The 21980-nt window shown below is 42.1% G+C and overlaps 1 protein-coding gene across 5 annotated transcripts in view; it reads left to right on the top strand.

Annotated features, from left to right (window-relative positions):
- itpk1a (inositol-tetrakisphosphate 1-kinase a) overlaps nucleotides 1-21980 on the top strand; it is a 61814-nt gene that overhangs the window by 13498 nt on the left and 26336 nt on the right. For all 5 annotated transcript variants that reach the window (XM_035793957.2, XM_035793956.2, XM_035793958.2 and 2 more), the window contains one exon: nucleotides 19586-19708. In XM_035793957.2, the coding sequence (XP_035649850.1) occupies nucleotides 19586-19708 (123 nt within the window). The remainder of the gene's footprint in view (nucleotides 1-19585; nucleotides 19709-21980) is intronic.

Genomic DNA, 21980 nt, shown 5'->3' with positions numbered 1-21980 from the left:
TAGAAAAGTGCTTTGGTGCAGTTTTTAAATATTACCGTAGTGTGCATCTGTCTGGCAGTGTTTCATTTAAGCAATAATACATGAGGCCATGTGTTATGAAATTTGTCATGGCTGTGATGTGATCATGGCCACGAGGCGAAGCAGAGTAACCACCATTGTCTAAAGCAAATTATATTACAAAACAGGTCGCAGCGGGACACAAGATGCGCACGAATGGCTTTTGAAATGTGGAATATTGACAAGTGGCACTTGTAATGCAAGTGTGCATCGTTTCAATTATAATTTTGACAAAAAGTGTCACTCTTGTGCTCACTCTCAATCACATCAGCAAGTGGCCGCTTGATAAAGGTTTAGGTCAAGGGTTTGTTCAACAACATTGGCGAGGTGTGTCTTATACAAACATTTCTAATTCTCTGCATAATTTGGGCAAGTCTGTCTCACTCTGTAGATTCTGCTATACGATTGGATAGAGCACAATTAGCGCAGCTGTTTCTCCGTGCATGACTATTCTCCCTTGGTGTTACCATGCACATTTCTTGTTGTTGAAAGGATCTGTTTTGATTTAGTTTAGCTGTTTTTTTTAGAGCACACTGTATAAGATTACATGGACAAGGGGAACCTGATCCTAGATCAGCACTACTACTGACACACTTGACACATACAGCCCCTGATACCATTACGCTGACTACAATGATGTAACGGTACACACACAAATACTGAAGATATTGTTTGCTGTATATGTGTGACGACCCTCTGTCCTGCCAAGTCTAAACTTATTTAATTATTATTTATAATTAATTATTATTGCCAAAAGTAAAACTACAGATTGAAGATTTCAGGAAGGTGTATGATGTAACATGTATAGTCGGTTTTCAAAATGGAGGCCTGTGTGGAAAGTTGAATAACCTTTCTAGTTGCAAAGACTCTGGGGATACGCCATATACTCTGAAATAGAATTTCTCATCTTTGACGCAAACTGCAAGGAAGGGTAAAAATGTGAGTTGGATCATATTGGTAGGTCAAATAATTTTAGCTTACTGTAAGAGGAACATTGCAGTCTTCATCTGGTTTTGGTAGACATCAAATAAAATGTTATTGGTCACATACACATGGTTAGCAGATGTTAATGCGAGTGTAGTGAAATGTTTGTGCTTCTAGATCCGACAGTGCAGTAAAATCTAACAATTGCACAACTACCAAATACACACGTGAAGGGATGGAATAAGAATATGTACATATAAACATATGGATGAGTGATGGCCGAGTGGCATAGCCAAGATACAATAAATTGTCTAAAATACTGTGTATACATATGAAATGATTAAATAAAGATTATTAAACTAGTTATTCATTTAGCCCGGAAAGCTCTCGCCAGTTCGAACAACGCGACTCTAACCAGAGCATAAGGGACCTATTTATTTTTCATCCCCGGATTCCCACAGCAAACGGAAAATTTTTCAGCTGGATCTTCACAACTAGCTATCTAGCTAAACTGCAACCCCGGATGATTACCCCTGGCTAGCGTTTCCACCCACTTAGCCTGAAGCTAGCCCGGCCAGAGCACCTGTAGCATACTCCTGGGCTACAATACCTGGGCCCACGACCGGTCTATCGATGTCACCGCATGAAGAGGAATAAACAGACTCACCCCATTGCGACGTCCCCCTAAGGCTAACTCTCTAGCCCTCGGTATCTCCCTGCTTGCTAATTCGGCCTGCTAACCGCTAGCTTGTCTAGCTCCGGTCCGCTAACTGCTACCTTGTCTAGCCCGGGCCTACGAACTGTTAGCTTGTTAGCACAGGCCTGCAACCGTCTGAATTGCCGCGTCCCAAACACTCTCTGGACCCATATTTACTTTCTATCTCTTTGATTTTTAATTTGTTTATACCTTCCGGAAACCTGCCTCACCCAATGTGATACGGAATCGCTATTATTTTTAATTTTTTAGAACACACTCAAGAACCTCCAGACGCTAACCAGCTAACTAGCTACAAGCTATTTAGTCATTGTTAGTTTTTTTTAACCTGGATAACACTCGCCAGTCCAGCTTCCCTGCCCATCCACCGCTGCCCCCTGGACACTGATCTCTTGGCTACATAGCTGATGCACGCTGGACTGTCCATTAATCACGGTACCCCATTCTGCTTGTTTGTTTTATCTGTCGGCCCCGTTGCCTAGTCAACGCCATTTTACCTGCTGTTTTGTTGTGCTAGCTGATTAGCCTCACCTACTGTTTTAGCTAGCTTTCCCAATTCAACACCTGTGATTACTGTATGTCTCTCTCAAATGTCAATATGCCTTGTATACTGTTGTTCAGGTTAGTTATCATTGTTTTAGTTCACAATGGAGCCCCTAGTTCCACTCTTCATACCCCTGTTACCTCCTTTGTCCCACCTCCCACACATGCGGTGACCTCACCCATTACAACCAGCATGTCCAGAGATACAACCTCTCTCATCATCACCCAGTGCCTGTGCTTACCTCCGCTGTACCCGCACCCCACCATACCCCTGTCTGCGCATTATGCCCTGAATATATTCTACCATGCCCAGAAACCTGCTCCTCTTATTCTCTGTCCCCAACGCTCTAGGCGACCAGTTTTGATAGCCTTTAGCCGCACCCTCATACTACTCCTTCTCTGTTCCGCGGGTGATGTGGAGGTAAACCCAGGCCCTGCATGTCCCCAGGCACCCTCATTTGTTGACTTCTGTGATTGAAAAAGCCTTGGTTTCATACATGTCAACATCAGAAGCCTCCTCCCTAAGTTTGTTTTACTCACTGCTTTAGCACACTGCTAACCCTGATGTCCTTGCCGTGTCTGAATCCTGGCTCAGGAAGGCCACCAAAAATTCAGAGATTTCCATACCCAACTATAACATCTTCCGTCAAGATAGAACTGCCAAAGGGGGAGGAGTTGCAGTCTACTGCAGAGATTGACATTACTTTGCAGGCTTACTTTCCAGGTCCATACCCAAACAGTTCGAACTACTAATTTTGAAAATTACTCTCTCCAGAAATAAGTCTCTCACTGTTGCCGCCTGCTACCGACCCCCCCCCCTCAGCTCCCAGCTGTGCTCTGGACACCATTTGTGAATCGATCGCCCCCCATCTAGCTTCAGAGTTTGTTCTGTTAGGAGACCTAAACTGGGATATGCTTAACATCCCGGCAGTCCTACAATCTAAGCTAGATGCCCTCAATCTCACACAAATCATCATGGAACCCACCAGGTACAACCCTAAATCCGTAAACAAGGGCACCCTCATAGACGTCATCCTGACCAACTGGCCCTCCAAATACACCTCCGCTGTCTTCAACCAGGATCTCAGCGATCACTGCCTCATTGCCTGTATCCGCCACGGAGCCGCAGTCAAATGACCACCCCTCATCACTGTCAAACGCTCCCTAAAACACTTCTGTGAGCAGGCCTTTCTAATCGACCAGGCCCGGGTATCCTGGAAGGACATTGACCTCATCCCGTCAGTTGAGGATGCCTGGTCATTCTTTAAAAGTAATTTCCTCACCATTTTAGATAAGCATGCTCTGTTCAAAAAATGTAGAACCAAGAACAGATACAGCCCTTGGTTCACTCCAGACCTGACTGCCCTCGACCAGCACAAAAGCATCCTGTGGTGGACTTCAATAGCATCGAATAGTCCCCGTGATATGCAACTGTTCAGGGAAGTCAGGAACCAATACACGCAGTCAGTCAGGAAAGCTAAGGCCAGCTTCTTCAGGCAGAAGTTTGCATCCTGTAGCTCCAACTCCAAAAAGTTCTGGGACACTGAAGTCCATGGAGAACAAGAGCACCTCCTCCCAGCTGCCCACTGCACTGAGGCTAGGTAACACGGTCTCCACCGATAAATCCATGATTATCGAAAACTTCAATAAGCATTTCTCAACGGCTGGCCATGCCTTCCACCTGGCTACTCCAACCTCGGCCAACAGCTCCGCCCCCCCGCAGCTCCTCGCCCAAGCCTCTCCAGGTTCTCCTTTACCCAAATCCAGATAGCAGATGTTCTGAAAGAGCTGCAAAACCTGGACCCGTACAAATCAGCTGGGCTTGACAATCTGGACCCTCTATTTCTGAAACTATCCGCCGCCATTGTCGCAACCCCTATTACCAGCCTGTTCAACCTCTCTTTCATAACGTCTGAGATCCCCAAGGATTGGAAAGCTGCCGCAGTCATCCCACCTCTTCTAAGGGGGAGACACCCTGGACCCAAACTGTTACAGATCTATATCCATCCTGCCCTGCCTATCTAAGGTCTTCGAAAGCCAAGTCAACAAACAGGTCACTGACCATCTCGAATCCCACCGTACCTTCTCCGCTGTGCAATCTGGTTTCCGAGCCGGTCACGGGTGCACCTCAGCCACACTCGAGGTACTAAACGATATCATAACCGCCATTGATAAAAGACAGTACTGTGCAGCCGTCTTCATCGACCTTGCCAAAGCTTTCGACTCTGTCAATCACCATATTCTTATCGGCAGACTCAGTAGCCTCGGTTTTTCGGATGACTGCCTTGCCTGGTTCACCAATTACTTTGCAGACAGAGTTCAGTGTGTCAAATCAGAGGGCATGCTGTCCGGTCCTCTGCCAGTCTCTATGGGGGTGGCACAGGGTTCAATTCTCGGGCCGACTCTTTTCTCTGTATATATCAATGATGTTGCTCTTGCTGCGGGCGATTCCCTGATCCACCTCTACGCAGACGACACCATTCTATATACTTTCGGCCCGTCATTGGACACTGTGCTATCTAACCTCCAAACGAGCTTCAATGCCATACAACACTCCTTCTGTGGCCTCCAACTGCTCTTAAACGCTAGTAAAACCAAATGCATGCTTTTCAACCGATCGCTGCCTGCACCCGCATGCCCGACTAGCATCACCACCCTGGATGGTTCCGACCTTGAATATGTGGACATCTATAAGTACCTAGGTGTCTGGCTAGACTGCAAACTCTCCTTCCAGACTCATATCAAACATCTCCAATCGAAAATCAAATCAAGAGTCGGCTTTCTATTCCGCAACAAAGCCTCCTTCACTCACGCCGCCAAGCTTACCCTAGTAAAACTGACTATCCTACCGATCCTCGACTTCGGCGATGTCATCTACAAAATGGCTTCCAACACTCTACTCAGCAAACTGGATGCAGTTTATCACAGTGCCATCCGTTTTGTCACTAAAGCACCTTATACCACCCACCACTGCGACTTGTATGCTCTAATCGGCTGGCCCTCGCTACATATTCGTCGCCAGACCCACTGGCTCCAGGTCATCTACAAGTCCATGCTAGGTAAAGCTCCGCCTTATCTCAGTTCACTGGTCACGATGTCAACACCCATCCATAGCACGCGCTCCAGCATGAATGATTGAGCAATTAGAGAGCTGGTCCTCTTTAGATCAGTTGGCAGAGCATGGCGCTTGCAATGCCAGGGTAGTGGGTTTGATTCCCGAGACCGCCCGTACGTAATGTGTATGACCGTTAGTCTCTTTTTGGGGGGCCCTGCCCATTCTACATTTGGTTTAGATATTCAATCTCCAGCATAAGTTGATTTAACTAGTCAAATGCTTGAAGACTAGTTGGAGTGAACCAAATGTGGAATGGCTGGGTGGGTGTGTTTGTCTAACGACCAAGCTGGGAAACACTGGGGACGTAGAATTGTAGAGGTCACTAGTGTCTTGGAGGGTTTAAGCAGAGGTTAGAACCACTCCAATTCCACAACATACTGGCTTTGTCCCAAATTGTACCCTCTTCCCTAATTTAGAATGTGCTATTCAGAATGTGGTTAAATCTTGTATAAGTTTCCAATGAAAATTAGCTTAATGAGTACTACATAATATAACATACAATATGGGAATGAGGTAGATAGATGGGCTGTATACAGATCGGCTATGAACAGGTGCAGTGATCTGTGAGCTGTTCTGACAGCTGGGTCTTAAATCTAATGAGGGAGATGGGAATCTCCAGCTTCAGTGATTTTTGCAGTTTGTTCCAGTCAGTGGCAGCAGAGAACTGGAAGGAAAGGTGACCAAAGGAGGAATTTTCTTTGAGATATACCTGCTGGAGGGTGTGCTACGAGTGGGTGCTGCTATGGTGACCTGCGAGCTGAGATAGGGCGGGGCTTTACCTAGTAGAGACTTGTAGATGACCTGTAGCCAGTGGGTTTGGCTACGAGTATGAAGCGAGGGCCAGCCAACGAGAGCGTACAGGTCGCAGTGGTGGGTAGTATATGGGGCTTTGGTGACAAAACGGATGGCACTGTGATAGACTACATCCAGTTTGCTGAGTAGAGTGGTGGAGGCTATTTTATAGATGACATCGCCGATTTAGAGCTTGTGATTTGTGATGCAGCCCTTGTCTAATGATCACAGACATTATACAAGGTACAATGAATCCCTAATGGTGAAGCTGCCACGTCTGTTTGGGATATTACAACGAGGTTATTTACCACGCTGCTGGATGCTCCTCTCCTCCGTTTTGTGAACAGAATAAAAATAATAAAGGCCCTGGGGAGAATAGTGTCACTGTTTCACATCGTGCAGAGTTGCTCTTTAAGAATATGAATCACTAAGTGCTAAAAAATAGGTGGGTTAACACGGATCGCCATTTGCTGTGAGTAAAGTAATGCTCCCTATATATTTTTTTTAATGTATTTTTCCTCAATAGGTGGGTAAACTCCTACGCAAAATAAACAGTGCATAAACAGCATTTACGTGTGTTCGCATGCAATCCTTATACAGAATTGGGCCTAAGTCTCACCAATATAATACTTTTTAAAAAATCTTGGGTTTCTGTTATCCTGCTTGCACATTACAGGTGTGTCAAATTTGACTTTTGCTTGTAATTTGCAATATTTGCAAGACCGCTTTATCACAATGACATGGTTCTGTGTTAAACTGCATTAAAGGAAACACTAACATAGTGTCTAGGGAGTGGAGCCAGAACAGCTTCAATGCACCTTGGCATAGATTCTACAAGTGTCTGGAACTCTTATTGGAGGGATGCGACACCATTCTTCCACGAGAAATGACATTTGGTGTTTTGTTGATGGTGGAAAACCGCTGCTCCAGAATCTCCCATAAGTGTTCAATTGGGTTGAGATTTGGTGACTGAGATGGCCATTGCATATGGTGGACATTTTTTGTTTTCATGCTCATTAAACCATTCAGTGACCACTTGTGTCCTGTGGATGGGGGCATTGTCATCCTAAAGTATGGGGGCATAGCCATAGCCGAAATATTGGCCTGGCCAGCATTTTATACATGACCCTAAGCATGATAACTTTGATCTTGCAATGTGCATACATTTTTAAGTTTCATTTCAGTCTGTCCATTTTGAAAAGATGTCCTGGGAACTGTCCCAAAGTCATCATGTCTTTTTGTTTTTAAGAAGGTGGATGTGAAGATGTGAAAGGCTAGGGAACCACTTTGTATAAGCTCTCTCTTGGGACCTGTCGTATCTACACGCAGACGCACCTGTCACACTCGCACGCACGGACACATTTTAAATGTGCATCCAACAAATAAACGAGCACACGGTCACGTGTGCAAAGACATTAAAAATGTCAACATTTTTAATCTAAGCAATTAGAGTACAGTTGTGTACATTGATTGTGATGCCAACCACCTCTAGGGTTGAGTTTTACCTATGGACGTGAATAGGATTAAGATAAGTATTTTATACGTTTGGTCTGGCAGTAGCGCTGCTTCCAACTCCAGACCACACGTTGCCCTAGGAGACCGGGGTTTGATCCCCAGCTCTGCCACTCTCATGACGATCTTCACCCCTGTCTTGCAATGGGTCATTTTATACCTACAGTTGCATGCAATAAAAATGTAGGTTGCGCCGCAGTACTGGCCAAATAATCACTGCAATGCGTCTTCTAGTGATGGCTTGTTACAACCACCAAACCTGTTGTAAAAACTGTTTTAGTGCCCGCAACTTTACCATAATGTACCGGAAAAAAATGTACTTTTTTTTTTTTAATGGCTTTAGGGCTTCCCTCCAGCTGTTTACCGTCTGCCAGACAGTTCAGCTGATAAGAAACCTGTGAGCTCTAGGAAAGAAGAACCACTTTTCACTGTCCTCTCGGCCTGGAATTTGTTTTTTTACCAATGATTGTGACTAAATGTTAACAGTTTATCCCATTTTTGTTGAAGTAGCCTATCATTTGCATAAATAGACTTGGGCTACTATGTTTTAGTGCAACTATTATTAACTATTTGGATGCTACCGATGCACCTTACGTGGGAGCTAACAATGGTCTTAATGTTATCAAGATACTAGAAAACCATTTGAACAAATCCACATTATTGTATTGAAGTAGGAGTGGACTTTGAGTAGATTCCTTGTCACATGTCATCCTTGGGCGGGGAACACCCAGTCATAGGTCGGCTGTCACAAGAGACTAAATAAATATTTGTTAATGATCAACTTTTTTATTTTTTTACACTTAACGTGAGTCTTGTTTTTTTTCCGTGTTTTTCCGTGTGTTTTTGTTGGACCCTTTTGTGCTTCGAGTATTCCATCAGGTAAATTACACTTTTAAAAAAAGATACTACCTAAACCGGTTCTTCGGTTCCCATAGGAGAACCCTTGGAAGAACTCTTTTTGGTTTCTGGTAGAACTCTTTCCACAGAGGGTTGTACCTGGAACCAAAAATGGGTTCTCCTATGGGAACCCATTGTGAGTGTCGCAACCTGCATGCCCCACCCACCTGAACTCTCCTTTTCAGCCACCTATTTCCTGTCTTTGAGAGGAGCAAAATCCACTTGTCAGTTTAATTTGACTTGGCAAAACTTTCCCACTTTTGCTTGTGCCATTTGGTTTTCCCTGTTAACATAACGACTGCGAACACATTTGTAATGACATGGGTGGACTTAGTGATTGGAGGCCTCAGACAGAGGGCATATCAATCACAGAAGTATTCATACCCCTGAGTCAATGCATGTTAGAATCACCTTTTGACAGCCATTATAGCAGTGAGTCTTTCTGGGTAAGCCTGAAAGCGCTTCGCACACCTGGATTGTACAATAACATGATGCAGCCACCACTATGCTTGAAAATATTGGGTGTTACTCAATGTATTGAATTTGTAGTGTTACTTTAGTGCCTTGTTGCAAACAGAATGCATGTTTTGGAATATTTTTTATTTTGGACAGGCTTCCTTTTCACTCTGTCAATTAGGTTTGTATTGTGGAGTAACTACAATGATGATCCATTCTCAGTTCTCTTATCACAGCCATTAAACTCTGTTTTAAAGTCACCAGACCCTCGTGGTGAAGTCCCTGAGTGGTTTCCTTCTTCTCCGGCAATTGAGTTAAGAAAGACACTTGTATCTTTGTAGTGACACACCAAGTGTAATTAATAACTTTACCATGCTCAAAGGTATATTCAATGTCTGCTTTTTTTATTTTATTTTTACCCATCTACCAATAGGTGCCCTTTGCAAGGCATTGGAAAACCTCTATGGTTGATTCTGTGTTTTGAAATTCACTGCTCGACTGCGGGACCTATGCGGGACAGATAATTTGATATCTGGGGTACAGATAGGTCAGTCGAGTCCATGCAACTTATTATATGACTTGTTAAGCCTAATTTCTATTTAGGTTTGATTACTTATTGACTCAAGACATTTCAGCTTTTTCATTTAACATTATAAAAAAACATTATTCCACTTTGACATTATAGGTTAGTGTGTGTGTGTGTGTGTGTGTGTGTGTGTGTGTGTGTGTGTAGGCCAGTGACCGTCTCAATTTAATTCATTTTTAATCCAGTCTGTAACACAACTATATGGAAGGGGTGTGAATACTCGAATGAAGGTGGTTGTTTGACCTAATTTCACTTTTTTTTAAGCCCTTTTTTGTTGTCAATGTGGCCTTACTAATCTGGCAGTGGTGGAAACATTCTTCAATTGTCATACTTGAGTAAAAATGAACGAACTGTGATTGGTCCAGAGAGGACCAGTTCAAGAAAGGGTTAACAAAATCCTACCTCAATACAGAGCACTTCACTTACAAACCGAAGATGCTTTCCAAAATCACCTAATTAAATGGTCTTTTGTGGCTAATCTTGGCTTTGGCTCGCTGCACCGGGAATCACACACACATTCTTCATTTAAGCTGTTCTTGGTCTTTATCTCAATGTTCTGTCCTTTGTTCTATGTACTCCTTATTTCTTTGTCTGTTCCTTTATCCATTCTCTCTTTTTCCCTCATGCGTAATAGCCTCAGCCCTTTGACTTGCGCCGGTAATAAGGGATGCTTTTAGAGTGTCCCCGCCCCTCTGACTCCACTTGGCCCCAAACCTCTGGATGGTTCACAATTTCTTATACAGTACCATTAAACTGTTTGGACACTTACTGATTTCAAGGGTTTTCCTTTTTTACTTTTACAATTTTCTACGTTGTAGAATAATAGTGAAAACAAACTATGAAATAAGACGTGTTAAACAACTCAAAATATATTTTAGATTCTTCAAAGTAGCCACCCTTTGCCTTGATGGCAGCTTTGCACACTCTTGGCATTCTCTCAAACAGCTTCATGAGGTAGTCACCTGAAATGACTTTCAATTAACAGGTGTGCCTTAAGTACATTTGTGACATTTCTTTCCTCAATGCGTTTGAGCCAATCAGTTGAGACAAGGTAGGGTTGGTATAAAGAAGATGGCCCTATTTAGTAAAAGATCAAGTCCATATTAATGCAAGAACGGCTCAAATAAGCAAGCCAAACAGTCCATTACTTTAAGACATAAAGGTTAGTCAATATGGAAAATGCCGACTTGCTGCAAAGAAACCACTACTAAAGGACACCAATAAGAAAAGACTTGCATGGGCCAAGAAACATGATCAATGGACATTAGACTGGAAATCCTGTCCTTTTGGTCTGAGTCCAAATTTGAAATGTTTGGTTCCATCCGCTGTCTTTATGAGATGCAGAGGAGGTGAACGGATGATCTCTGCATGTGTGGTTCCCACCGTGAAGCATGGAGGTATGAGCGTGTGGGGGTGCTTTGCTGGTGACAGTCAGTGATGTTTAGAATTCAAGGCACACTTAACTGACATGGCTACCGTAGCGATACGCCTCCCCATCTGGTTTACGCTTAGTCCCACTATCATTTGTTTTTCAATAGGACAATAACCCAACACACCTCCAGGCTGTGTAAGGGCTATCTGACCAAGGAGAGTGATTGAGTGCTGCATCAAATGACCTGGCCTCCACAATCACCCGACCTCAACCCAATTGAGATGGTTTTGGATGAGTTGGACCACAGAGTGAAGGCAAAGCAGCCAACAAGTGCTCAGCATATGTGGGAACTCTTGAAAGACTGTTGGAAAAGCATTCAAGGTGACAACCTCATTAAGCTGTTTGAGAGAGTGTGCAAAGCTGTCAAGGCCAAGGGTGGCTACTTTGAAGAATCTCAAATATAATATATTTTGATTTAACACTTGTTTTTTAATACATGATTCCATGTGTGTTCATAGTTTTGATGTCTTCGCTATTATTCTACAATGCTGAAAATGGTACAAACAAAAACTCTTGAATGAGTAGGTGTCCAAACTTTTGACTGGTACTATTTATGTTACTAGTATTTTTGTATTATGCCCAGCTCACGAGGCCCCTTGATGTGAGGCCAGTAATGAGCTCAATGGAATACATTGGTGTGCTTCATCTGGAATTTAAAGCACTGTCTCAACACTTGCATCACAAGAAATAACTTGATTTTGGTGTGTGTATTATTTTCTGCAATTTAAAAAAAAAAAAAGTTGAAATGTTTACAAATTGTGCGTTGAATGAAAGCAACTTCTGAAAAGGAACACTTAGATTATAGTGATGTAAGTATGTATAGGTGGGTGTAATCTAGAGCCAAGCGTTTAGATCTGCAATCGTATCAGTATCCCTTTCTTGACACCTGTTGAATTATGCAAGTGAACAACAGAAATGAATAATTGAGGCAGTCTAGACGGCGCAGGTAGGTCTGGACCAAGCATGGTTTGGTGGCTGCAGCCCTGTCCATCTGCTTTATATTGTGTGCAAATCCAGCATATGAAAATGAGGCACAGTTTTCTTGATTTTTATCAAAGTATAAAAACTAATATACTAAGAAAATGTATGAGTGCCTTTATACGAAACTTGCATTTTATAATTAATGTAATACCTGAATTCTCACCATTACTTGAACACCATTATTTGTCTGCCAGTATATTGTTTTATGTGCTGTAATTCAGTCGATATCTGATTAGATTAAAAACATTTAACATCTTGGAGTATTTTAATCCATTGTCCAATTGTTGCTTTTAAACCTTTTTTTTTCACAATTTTGAGTGTTGCAATAGTAAAGCCAGCCCCAAATGTCTTGCAGATTATAGTTTGGAGTAAATCTACGCATGAGATTCCTTATGTAATAGTGCTATATAAAATATTGTATTATTACCTTAAAGCAGGGTTCCCCAACTAGTAGAGAATAACTGAGCTGGGATTGGGTCACTAATAAATCCTTGTCTCGATGCAGCATTTTTAATTCTGTGAAAGGATCCAGGAACCCATATTATTTGGGTGGATCCCTTCCTCCTTTATGAAAACAACTTTGTTTCCAGAAGGGATCAAAATTGTCAATCAATGTTAGACCCACAGCTGCAATAGTCTCGTAGCCAGTTATGGAGGGCTAAACGTCTGCTGAAGTGTTCAATGCTGTGATTTAGGGAGGGCACAGGGCCAGATATTATGGGGCGGTAGTTGGTGTCAAGCAGAGACCCAATCAGTTTTTTTTTTTTAAATCCTTTTTTTTTTTTAACAAGGCAAGTTAGTGAAGAACAAATTCTTGTTTACAATGACGGCCTACTCCGGCCAAACCCGGATGACGCTGGGCCAATTGGGAGTCCCATAGGGTGGCGCACAATCATGGCCGGATGTGTTGAAGCCTGGAATCGAACCAGGGACGGTAGTGACTCCTCTTGCACTGAGATGCAGTGCCTTAGACCAAGAGGTGCAGTGGTCTAAGCTGTTCTGAGCTGCCCTTCATAATGACATTGAATCCCACATGAACAATGATAGACTGTTTGCTGATGCAGGTTTAAAATGTTTGGGGGCACCTTATTGATGTGCTGTACTTGTGGTCCTGGATAGCACAACATTTTTGCTCCAGTGACTGAGTTTTTTTTTCTTACCATTTGAACTGCCCAATACAACTGATGGGGAAGTCTGCCCATTCCTCCCACAATTTGCGTTTTCCCCCAGTGAAATTAGACGCAGAATTAAAATGTGCTGCTGGAGTCCGCGTAATGATCCCAGCGACACCACAAGCCTGTAAACGTCCTCCACAAGCAAACAACATTCCAGCATTGTTCCAATCTTCTTGAACTCCAGATTATTTTCCTGGGGCAATAGCTGCATGATACATCCAAACACTGCTTCCAGTTTGCGTTTTCCCCGTATGGCGCTGGAAGCCACCACAAGCCTGTAATTCCACAAGTTAGGAACTAGATTCCTGGGCAGGCACTGCTTCGATGGCGGGCGCCATTGCAACCTGTCTAGCTAGTAGCAGATGTTGACACACACACTTAAATCAAATATATTTTATTTCACCAGGTAGGCTAGTTGAGAACAAGTTCTCATTTGCAACTGTGGCCTGGCCAAGATAAAGCGCAGCAATTCGACACACAACAACAGAGTTACACATGGAATAAACAAAACATACAGTCAATAATACAGTAGAACAAAAGCAAACAAAGTCTATATACAGTGAGTGCAAATGAGGTAAGTTAAGGAAATAGGCCATGGTGGCGAAGTAATTACGATATAGCAATTAAACACTGGAATGGTAGATCGGCAGAAGATGAATGTTATAAACAAAATAAAATGTTGGAAACAAGGTCGAGGCGCAGGAGGTAGCCGAGTTCATGACAGGTCATTTTAAAGCATTTTACACCACCTGCCTTGTTCTAGATTCATTGGATTCCCATCTCCTTTTATATAATCTCCCTGGCAACAGCACCATGCAATGCACGAAAGAGGCAGACACCTGGCCAGACCTCGTTTTCAAAGTTTTACTTTGTTCGTAAGTGTTTGTCAACACCTGCTCGACCCTCTGTTAAATTGCACATTTCTCGAGGTAGGAATATCGCAAAAAGATGTTAAAAGGCTCATTCGAGAGAACACTCTCCTGAGTTATGCCATCGAACAGAATTGAAATCTGAAATCTGTCATACATCTGTCATACATGTCAATCTAAAAGTCGTATTCCTATTAACTTCCAGTGTAGTGAGAGCGACTTCGTCACAGTGCTCCGTCATACCGGATGGATTTCTGCCTGCTTAAATGCCAATAACATACACATGAAATGACCCAGGGAATCGCTAGAATATCAGAGATAATAACATTCAAAATGTAATAGCTGATTACTCGTCAGTTATTGTGCCAAGATCACTTCCCTCTCCCTCTCTTTATCGCCTCTTCTCTTGAATTCCTTGGTCTTCATTATTACCATATCATTGCCTGAGCCACCTCCCCATTACTACAGACATGACCCTTTATCAATGTTTTTGGGTGTAGGCAGATAAGATACAATATGTGCATTGCAAATTGTGTGCTATTCCCCATGTAGTGTACTACTTTTGACTAGGGCTATGGGCAAAAGTAGTGCACTATATAGCGACTAGGGTACCATTTTGGATGCAATCTGTCACATTTCAGTTGTTAATCAAGGGCTTGGGGATTGCGATTGAGCAGCATGAATTCGTTGTTCCAAAGGTTGTTCATGGATTGTGTTGTAATCCTTTGCCTAGAGAGCAGTCCAACCTGTGACCCATTCTTCTCTTTTGGGCAACATTGTTTTCTTCCTGTCCAATTTGAGTCATTTCTGGATAATATTTGGGGGACCCATTTTGGGTCCAGAGCAACCCCCAGAGACACAAGTTCTGTGTAGTCAGTGTCTCAAACCAGTGTTAGTTATCAAACTGGCAGAAAGCATCGGAATCAGATTTGTTGAGCTGACACTTTGGATATTTCCACCAATGTCAGACTGAAGAATAGGGATTCAAAATAAGAGAAACCTAAAAAAGGAATCCCAACCTTGCATGCATACTATATCTACGATATGGAAGATATTGTTTTCTTTGAGGCTTCCAATCTCTTTAGGCGACGCAATGCCCTGCATTGACAAGTCCACCAATCTTGTTCGATACATACTTGATAAATCATCTCCGCTGCCATAAATATTACATGAGCTGGGAATATTAGACATGTCTGGACATCCTCGCCAGAAGTAAGAATTTCTATTGGAATTGAATTGCTCCATCTTTTCAGATGTCTGTTGGCAATGTCCCAAGACATTAAGGTTGCACTGTGATCTTGGACCTTGTTTGACAATAGAATAGATACTTTGTCAACTTTTCTACATAAATCAATTGCTTTCAGACAGACAGACGTCAACCCTGTAAAACCAGGACTATTTTAAACACAGGTGGTTTACTATGTGGGAGTTGAAACCAAACAGAATCCGAACCGGGAACAAGTGATCTATACGGTTCTGGAACAATCCCACAAAATAAATGGAACAAAGAGCCTATGCAAAGCTTTTCCATCTGTCAATCAAACATCTTCGTGTCTGTCTGCTAGCTGAAAATCTTTGCCAGTATGTAGGCTACCTAGATGTTGCTTCAATATATCCACATAATTTTCCATCCTCATGATGCATCTATTTTGTGAAGTGCACCAGGCCGTCCTGCAGCACCCCCAAAACACGTACTTCACGGTTGGGATGCTGTTCTTTCGGCTTGCAAGCCTCCCCCTTTTACCTCCAAACAGAACAATGGTCATTATGGCCAAACAGTTCTATTTTTGTTTCATCAGACCAGAGGAAATTTCTCCAAAAAGTACGATCTTTGTCCCCATGTGCAGTTGCAGGCTGTAGTCTGGCTTTTTTTATGGCGGTTTTGGAGCAGTGGCTTCTTCCTTGCTGACTGGCCTTTCAGGTTATGTCGATATAGGACTTGTTTTAATGTGGCTATAGATACTTTTGTACCCGTTTCCTCCAGCATCCTCACAGGGTCCTTTGCTGTTGTTCTGGGATTGATTTACACTTTTCGCACAAGTACGTTCATCTCTAGGAGACAGAATGCGTCTCCTCCTGAGCGGTATGACGGCTGCGTAGTCCCATGGTGTTTATACTTCCGTACTATTGTTTGTACAGCTGAACATACCGTCAGGTGTTTGGAAATTGCTCCCAAGGATGAACCAGACTTGTGGTCTATAATTGTTTTTCTGAGGTCTTGGCTGATTTTCTTTTTGATTTTCCCATGATGTCAAGCAGAGGCACTGAGTTTGAAGGTAGGCCTAGAAATACATCCACAGGTACACCTCCAATTGACTCAAATGATGTCAATTAGCCTATCAGAAGATTCTAAAGCCATTAAATAATTTTCTGGAATTGTCCAAGCTTTTTAAAGGCACAGCGAACTTAACATATGTAAACTTCTGACCCACTCGAATTGTGATGCAGTGAAATCTCTAAACAATTTTTGGAAAAATTACTTGTCATGCACGAAGTAGATGTCCTAACCGACTTGCCAAAACTATAGTTTGTTAACAAGTAATTTGTGGAGTGGTTGATACACTTAAGTTGGAGTCATTAAAACTTGTTTATGTAAACCTCCGCAGATGCCCGGTCACGCGTGAGCAGTATGGGTGAAATGATTGCATAACGTATGAATATATTTATTTTTCAGCAACGTGGTCTAGTTTGGGTGTACAGTGCCTTTAGAAAGTATTTATACCCCTTGACTTTTTCCACATTTTGTTACAGCTTGAATTCAAAATGGATAAAATTTCTATTTTTGCTAATTGATTGAAAATGAAATGCGGAAAGTATTCAAACCCCTGAGTCTACGTGTTGGAATCACCTTTGGCAGCCTTACCTGCTTACGTTATTTGCACATGCTGTATACAGATTTCTGTTTGTTTATCCCATGTGTAACACTGTGTTTTTGTCACACTGCTCTGCTGTATCTTGGCCAGGTTGCAGTTGTAAATGAGAAATTGTTCTCAACTGACCTACCTGATTAAATAAAGATAAAATAAATACAGCTGTGAGTCTGAGTCTCTAAGCACTGTACAAATGTTTTACAATCCAGGTATGTAAAGTCTCTAAAAGTTACTCAAGCTCATGTTGGTTGTAGATGGCTATTTTCAAGTCTTGCCATAGCTTTTAAGTCAAAACTGTAACTAGGCTACTCAGGAACATTCCATGTCCTCTTGGTGAGCAACTCCAGTGTATATTTGTACTTGTGTTTTAGGTTATTGTCCTGTTTAAAGGTGAATTTGTGTCCCAGTGTCTGTTAGAAAGCAGACGGCCAAGTTTTCCTCCTAGAATTTTGCCTCTGCTTAGCTCAATCAGTTTTTTTTTTTTTTTTAAACAAACAAAAACTCCCCAGTCCTTACCGATTACAAGCATATCCACAACATGACGCAGCCACCACTATGCTAGAAAATATGAGTGGTACTCCGTAATGTTTTATTGGATTTGGCCCAAACGTAACACCTTTTTATTCAGGACAAAATCTTAATTGCTTTGCCACTTTTTTATATAGTACAGTATTACTTTAGTGCCTTGTTGCAAACAGGATGCATGTTTTTGAATAGTTGTATTCTGTACAGGCTTCCTTTTCACTCTGTCAATTAGGTTTGTTTTCTCCTTAGGATGGATCAACAACATTGTATTTACTTCACAATACTATCACAGCCATTAAACTAATTGTTAAGTTGCTTTGGACTCATGGTGAAATCCTGAGTGGTGTTCTTCTGTTAAGGCAACTGAGTTAGGAAAGACTCTTGTATTTTTGTAGTGACTGGGTGTATTGATGCACCATCCAAAGTGTCATTTAATAACCTCACCATGCTCAAAGGGATATTCAATGTCTGCTTTTTTTGTTTTACCCATCTACCAATAGGTGCCTTTCTTTGCGAGGCATTGGGGAAAATCGCCATGGTCTTTGGTTGAATCTGTGTTTTGAAATTTACTGCTCGACTGAAGGACCTTACACTTATCTGTATGTGTGGGGTACGGAGATGAGGTAGTCATTCAAAAATCATATTAAACACTAGTATTGCACACAGTGAGTCCATGCAACCTATTTGACTTGTTAAGCACATTTTTATTCCTGAATTTATTTAGGCTTGCCAATAACAAGGGGGTTGCATATTTGACACTACAGTTTTTAATTAATATATAACGGTTTCAAAAAACAATTCCACTTTTACATCATGGGGTGTGTAGACCAGTGACTACAAAAATCTAAATTTAATCCATTTTAAATTGCTAAAACACAACAAAATGTGTAAAAAGTCGAGGGGTGTGAACTTTCTGGAAAGATGTCGACTTTGCTAATGCACACATTCCCCTCCAATTGCTCACTGCGGTTTACAAACCTGATCAATTGGAAGATGCACAGTGCTGGCGGCTACAAATGGTGGCTTTCATGTTCCTAAGAGCCTTTGCCAAAAGGAGTTCTGTACACAAACACACTCTCTGCGGTCTCACTTAGGACACAATGAGGAATGACAGTGTCTTGGCTCTGGGGTGAAATTTCCCGTAGGTACCGATCTAGGATCATCTTTGCTCCCCCAATCCTAACCATTCAAGTGGGGGAAATGCAAAACCGACCCAAGATCAGCGTCTAGGGACAACTTTTTACCCTACACCTTCAACTTACATGACGGCACTGCTGTTACTTGATCTATGGGCTTGGAGACATGAAAGTGATGAGTTCCAAACCCAAGCTGAACTCATCAGCCAGCCTCTCTCTGCCTGCCTTCTCATGATTGTTTTCCTAAATCAGCCGAGAAGAAGGCTCTGATCCAGCCGCTAGAACATTTCCAGACATTTGCGTCCCTAACAGCACCCTATTCCATATTTAGTTCACTACTTTTGACCACGGCCCATAAAGTAGTGCACTACGTAAGCAATAGGGTGCCATTTGGGATGCAGACATCCTCTCCCTGATTTAAACTAGAGCCTTGTAGGGAACAGGCCCCAGAGGCCTCCCGAATAAAATGTTCCCCCTCAATTTCATCCCACGACTTGGTAGGTCTGTGGTCTGTTTCTGCTCCTTTATTTGGTGCCAGCGCTGGACTGTTGACCATATGACCGGGTCCCCACTCCTTACATAATGTCTCCCAAATGACAGAACCTTGGTCAAAAGTAGTGCACTATATAGGGAATAGTGTCATTTGGGAAGCAGACAATATTCCTTGCTGCTGCTTTTTTCTTCTCCCAGCTGTTACCAGAACCAGCCTGTAAAGCCCATATGGTTGTATCGTTTTTGGTGAGAGAGAGAGGGGGGTAAAAGAGGCTTTGAACGGGCCTAATCTTAGCAAAAACAAAGTCTTTGACCTGTTGGGTCAAACCCCAAAGGATTGGCCTAAGTGTGTTCATCACCCATAGGCCTCTTGTCAAAAGTAGTGCATTATATAGGGTGCATTTGGAACAGACCCCATATATTATCAACTAATAAAACAAGGTGTCTTGATTTTTATCTTGCCTGACTTCTGAGTACTCTTTCTCCCTCTCTCTCTCCCTGTGCGCAGCTGGATCTGAGTCGGCCCCTGGAGGAGCAGGGCCCTTTGGATGTCATCATCCACAAGCTGGCGGACCTCATTCTGGCGGACCAGAATGACACGCAGGCCCTGCTATTGGTGCAGAGTGTCCAGGTATGCCAATCAGCACCGCTAAAACATTGTAAGGGTTTGACAGGTGCAGCCATTTCTTTGAGGGCTAAGGGTCTGAAGGTACTGTAGGATGTTTTTCTTTCAGGGATATGGGTATGTCTTTGGTGATTCTATCCTGTAATTTTGCTCTGAGATTTTGGTGAATGTTTGTGGTGTTCCTGGATATAAATGTGATAATGAAATATGATTTTTATTTTATTGATTATCTGCAGGAGCTCTCCTAATCATGACTTAATCCAGTCTTATTCAACTACAGGTAACTGCCAAAGTAATGGAAACCCTTGAGCAAATGAGGAATAAAAAGTATATTGAAAGCCTGTGCTTCCACATAGTGTGGTTCCTGAGTTAATTTAGCAATTAACATCCCATCATGCTTCAGGTCATAAATTAAAAAGCTGGACAGGCCATTTATTCTGGCCATCATTTTGGCTACCATGGCTATGCCCCCATAGTATGCCAATGCACCCATCCATAGGGCACGAGTGGTCACTGAATGAGTTGATGTGCATGAAAACAATGTTGGTCACCAGAGCGCAACCCAATTTATGGGAGATTCTGGAGCATCACCTGAGACAGCGTTTTCCACCACCAGAACAGATCTATTCCAAAGTGCATTAAAGCTGTTCTGGCTCGTGGTGGCCCAAAGCCCAATGAAGAAACTGTTGGTGTTTCCTTTATTTTGGCAGTTACCTTTTATATTCTTACAGGGGCCAGATTTGAGAGAGGTTATTTACAGGGGTACAGATATTTTCTACATGTGATTTACAACGGCTGAAAGTAGATATTTGAATTTTTCCTCGTATAGAACCTCTTATGTATGAAATGTTTTTTTGTTATGGGCCTAATGGTGAATATGAATAATTTAACTGTAAAATATATTACGTTTTTAATGTGGCATGAACATGTATTCATCTGATTTGTCAAACAAATCACTTCAAAAAGTAGGCTACCTGCGCATGTTAGTCCAATCTAAAATAATTCCAGCATCTAAAACAGTGCACTGTGCACCCTCTATTTGATGAATGGAAAGACCATCTATTAAAATACCCAAAAGTTGAATGGCGTTATGAAACTGTCATTAGGCACACCTGAATTGATTGATTGCATCCATCGTTTCGCTCTGCCAAGTATGGGGTCTTGAGAAATCAATCAATGTCAGATTTTTGGATATTGGTTAGGTTACAATTAGGCTGTGGAAATGTTAGCTGAGGTGAGTGCTGCTCATAATCATCTTGACTAGTTGTCTCATTTATTAGAACTGATCAGATCTTTTTGCCAGCATGTTATGTAGCTTAACAAGTGAATTATTTAGCTTCACTCACAGTAGCTTAGGCCTACTCTCAACCAAAAGCCTGTGACATGTCTAATCAATGTAATTTTGTTTCAGTGACTCTGTCTGTATATTTCTCTGTCTGGGCAAATATGTGGAGGTGGTATAGCTCATCTATTCATTTGCTCATCTATCAGAAACAAAATCAAGTGTAGGCCTATTATTTTACTCAATAGGGTATAGACAGCTCCAAAAGCCCACTTAAGGTTGTGAAATATGAACATGAGTCGAATGCTTTTGAAAATATAGAATAGATTGGTTTTTATTTTCTTTCGGTATCATGATGAAGATACTCCATGTGCGACCATATGCCTGCTCCCTAGCAAAGCAGGGTGAATGTAGGAAAGAGAACGTGGATCAAAAGCTGATCACAGAAGTATGTCTTGTCTGTTTTAATGAACAAAATAACTATTGATTTCTATACAGGCTGCACAGACAAGTAACCTAATTCAACTCAAATATACCTTTCTCTTCTTTTGAAAATAGGACCTGCCTAAATAAATTTAATAATGGAAATATTTTTGATGGTGTGTATTCTCTATGGACTTATTAAAATGGACGACCACCCACATCTGCACACTACAACTACCACTTGTTTCCGGCAAGCTCACGGGAGGTATAAAAGGCATATGCAGGCAAGAATGTGGTAAAAATGGGCCTGTTTGTAAGCGGGTCATACATTGCCGAAAAATGTACAAGCGAAATAACGTAAATCCTATGTGAAAGCAGTATTCGGTTAGTATTGTGGAGTAACTACAATGTTGTTGATCGATCTTCAGTTTTCTACCATCATAGCCATTAAACTCTAACTTTTTCTAAATCACCATTGGCCTCATGGTGAAATCCCTGAGTGGTTTCTTTCCTCTCCAGCAACTGTGTTAGGAATTATACCTTTTTTTGTGACTGTATTGATACACCATTCAA

The sequence above is a fragment of the Oncorhynchus keta genome, chromosome 19, assembly GCF_023373465.1.
Source record: "Oncorhynchus keta strain PuntledgeMale-10-30-2019 chromosome 19, Oket_V2, whole genome shotgun sequence".
NCBI lineage: Eukaryota > Metazoa > Chordata > Actinopteri > Salmoniformes > Salmonidae > Oncorhynchus > Oncorhynchus keta.
This window is presented reverse-complemented; position numbering and strand designations above follow the sequence as displayed.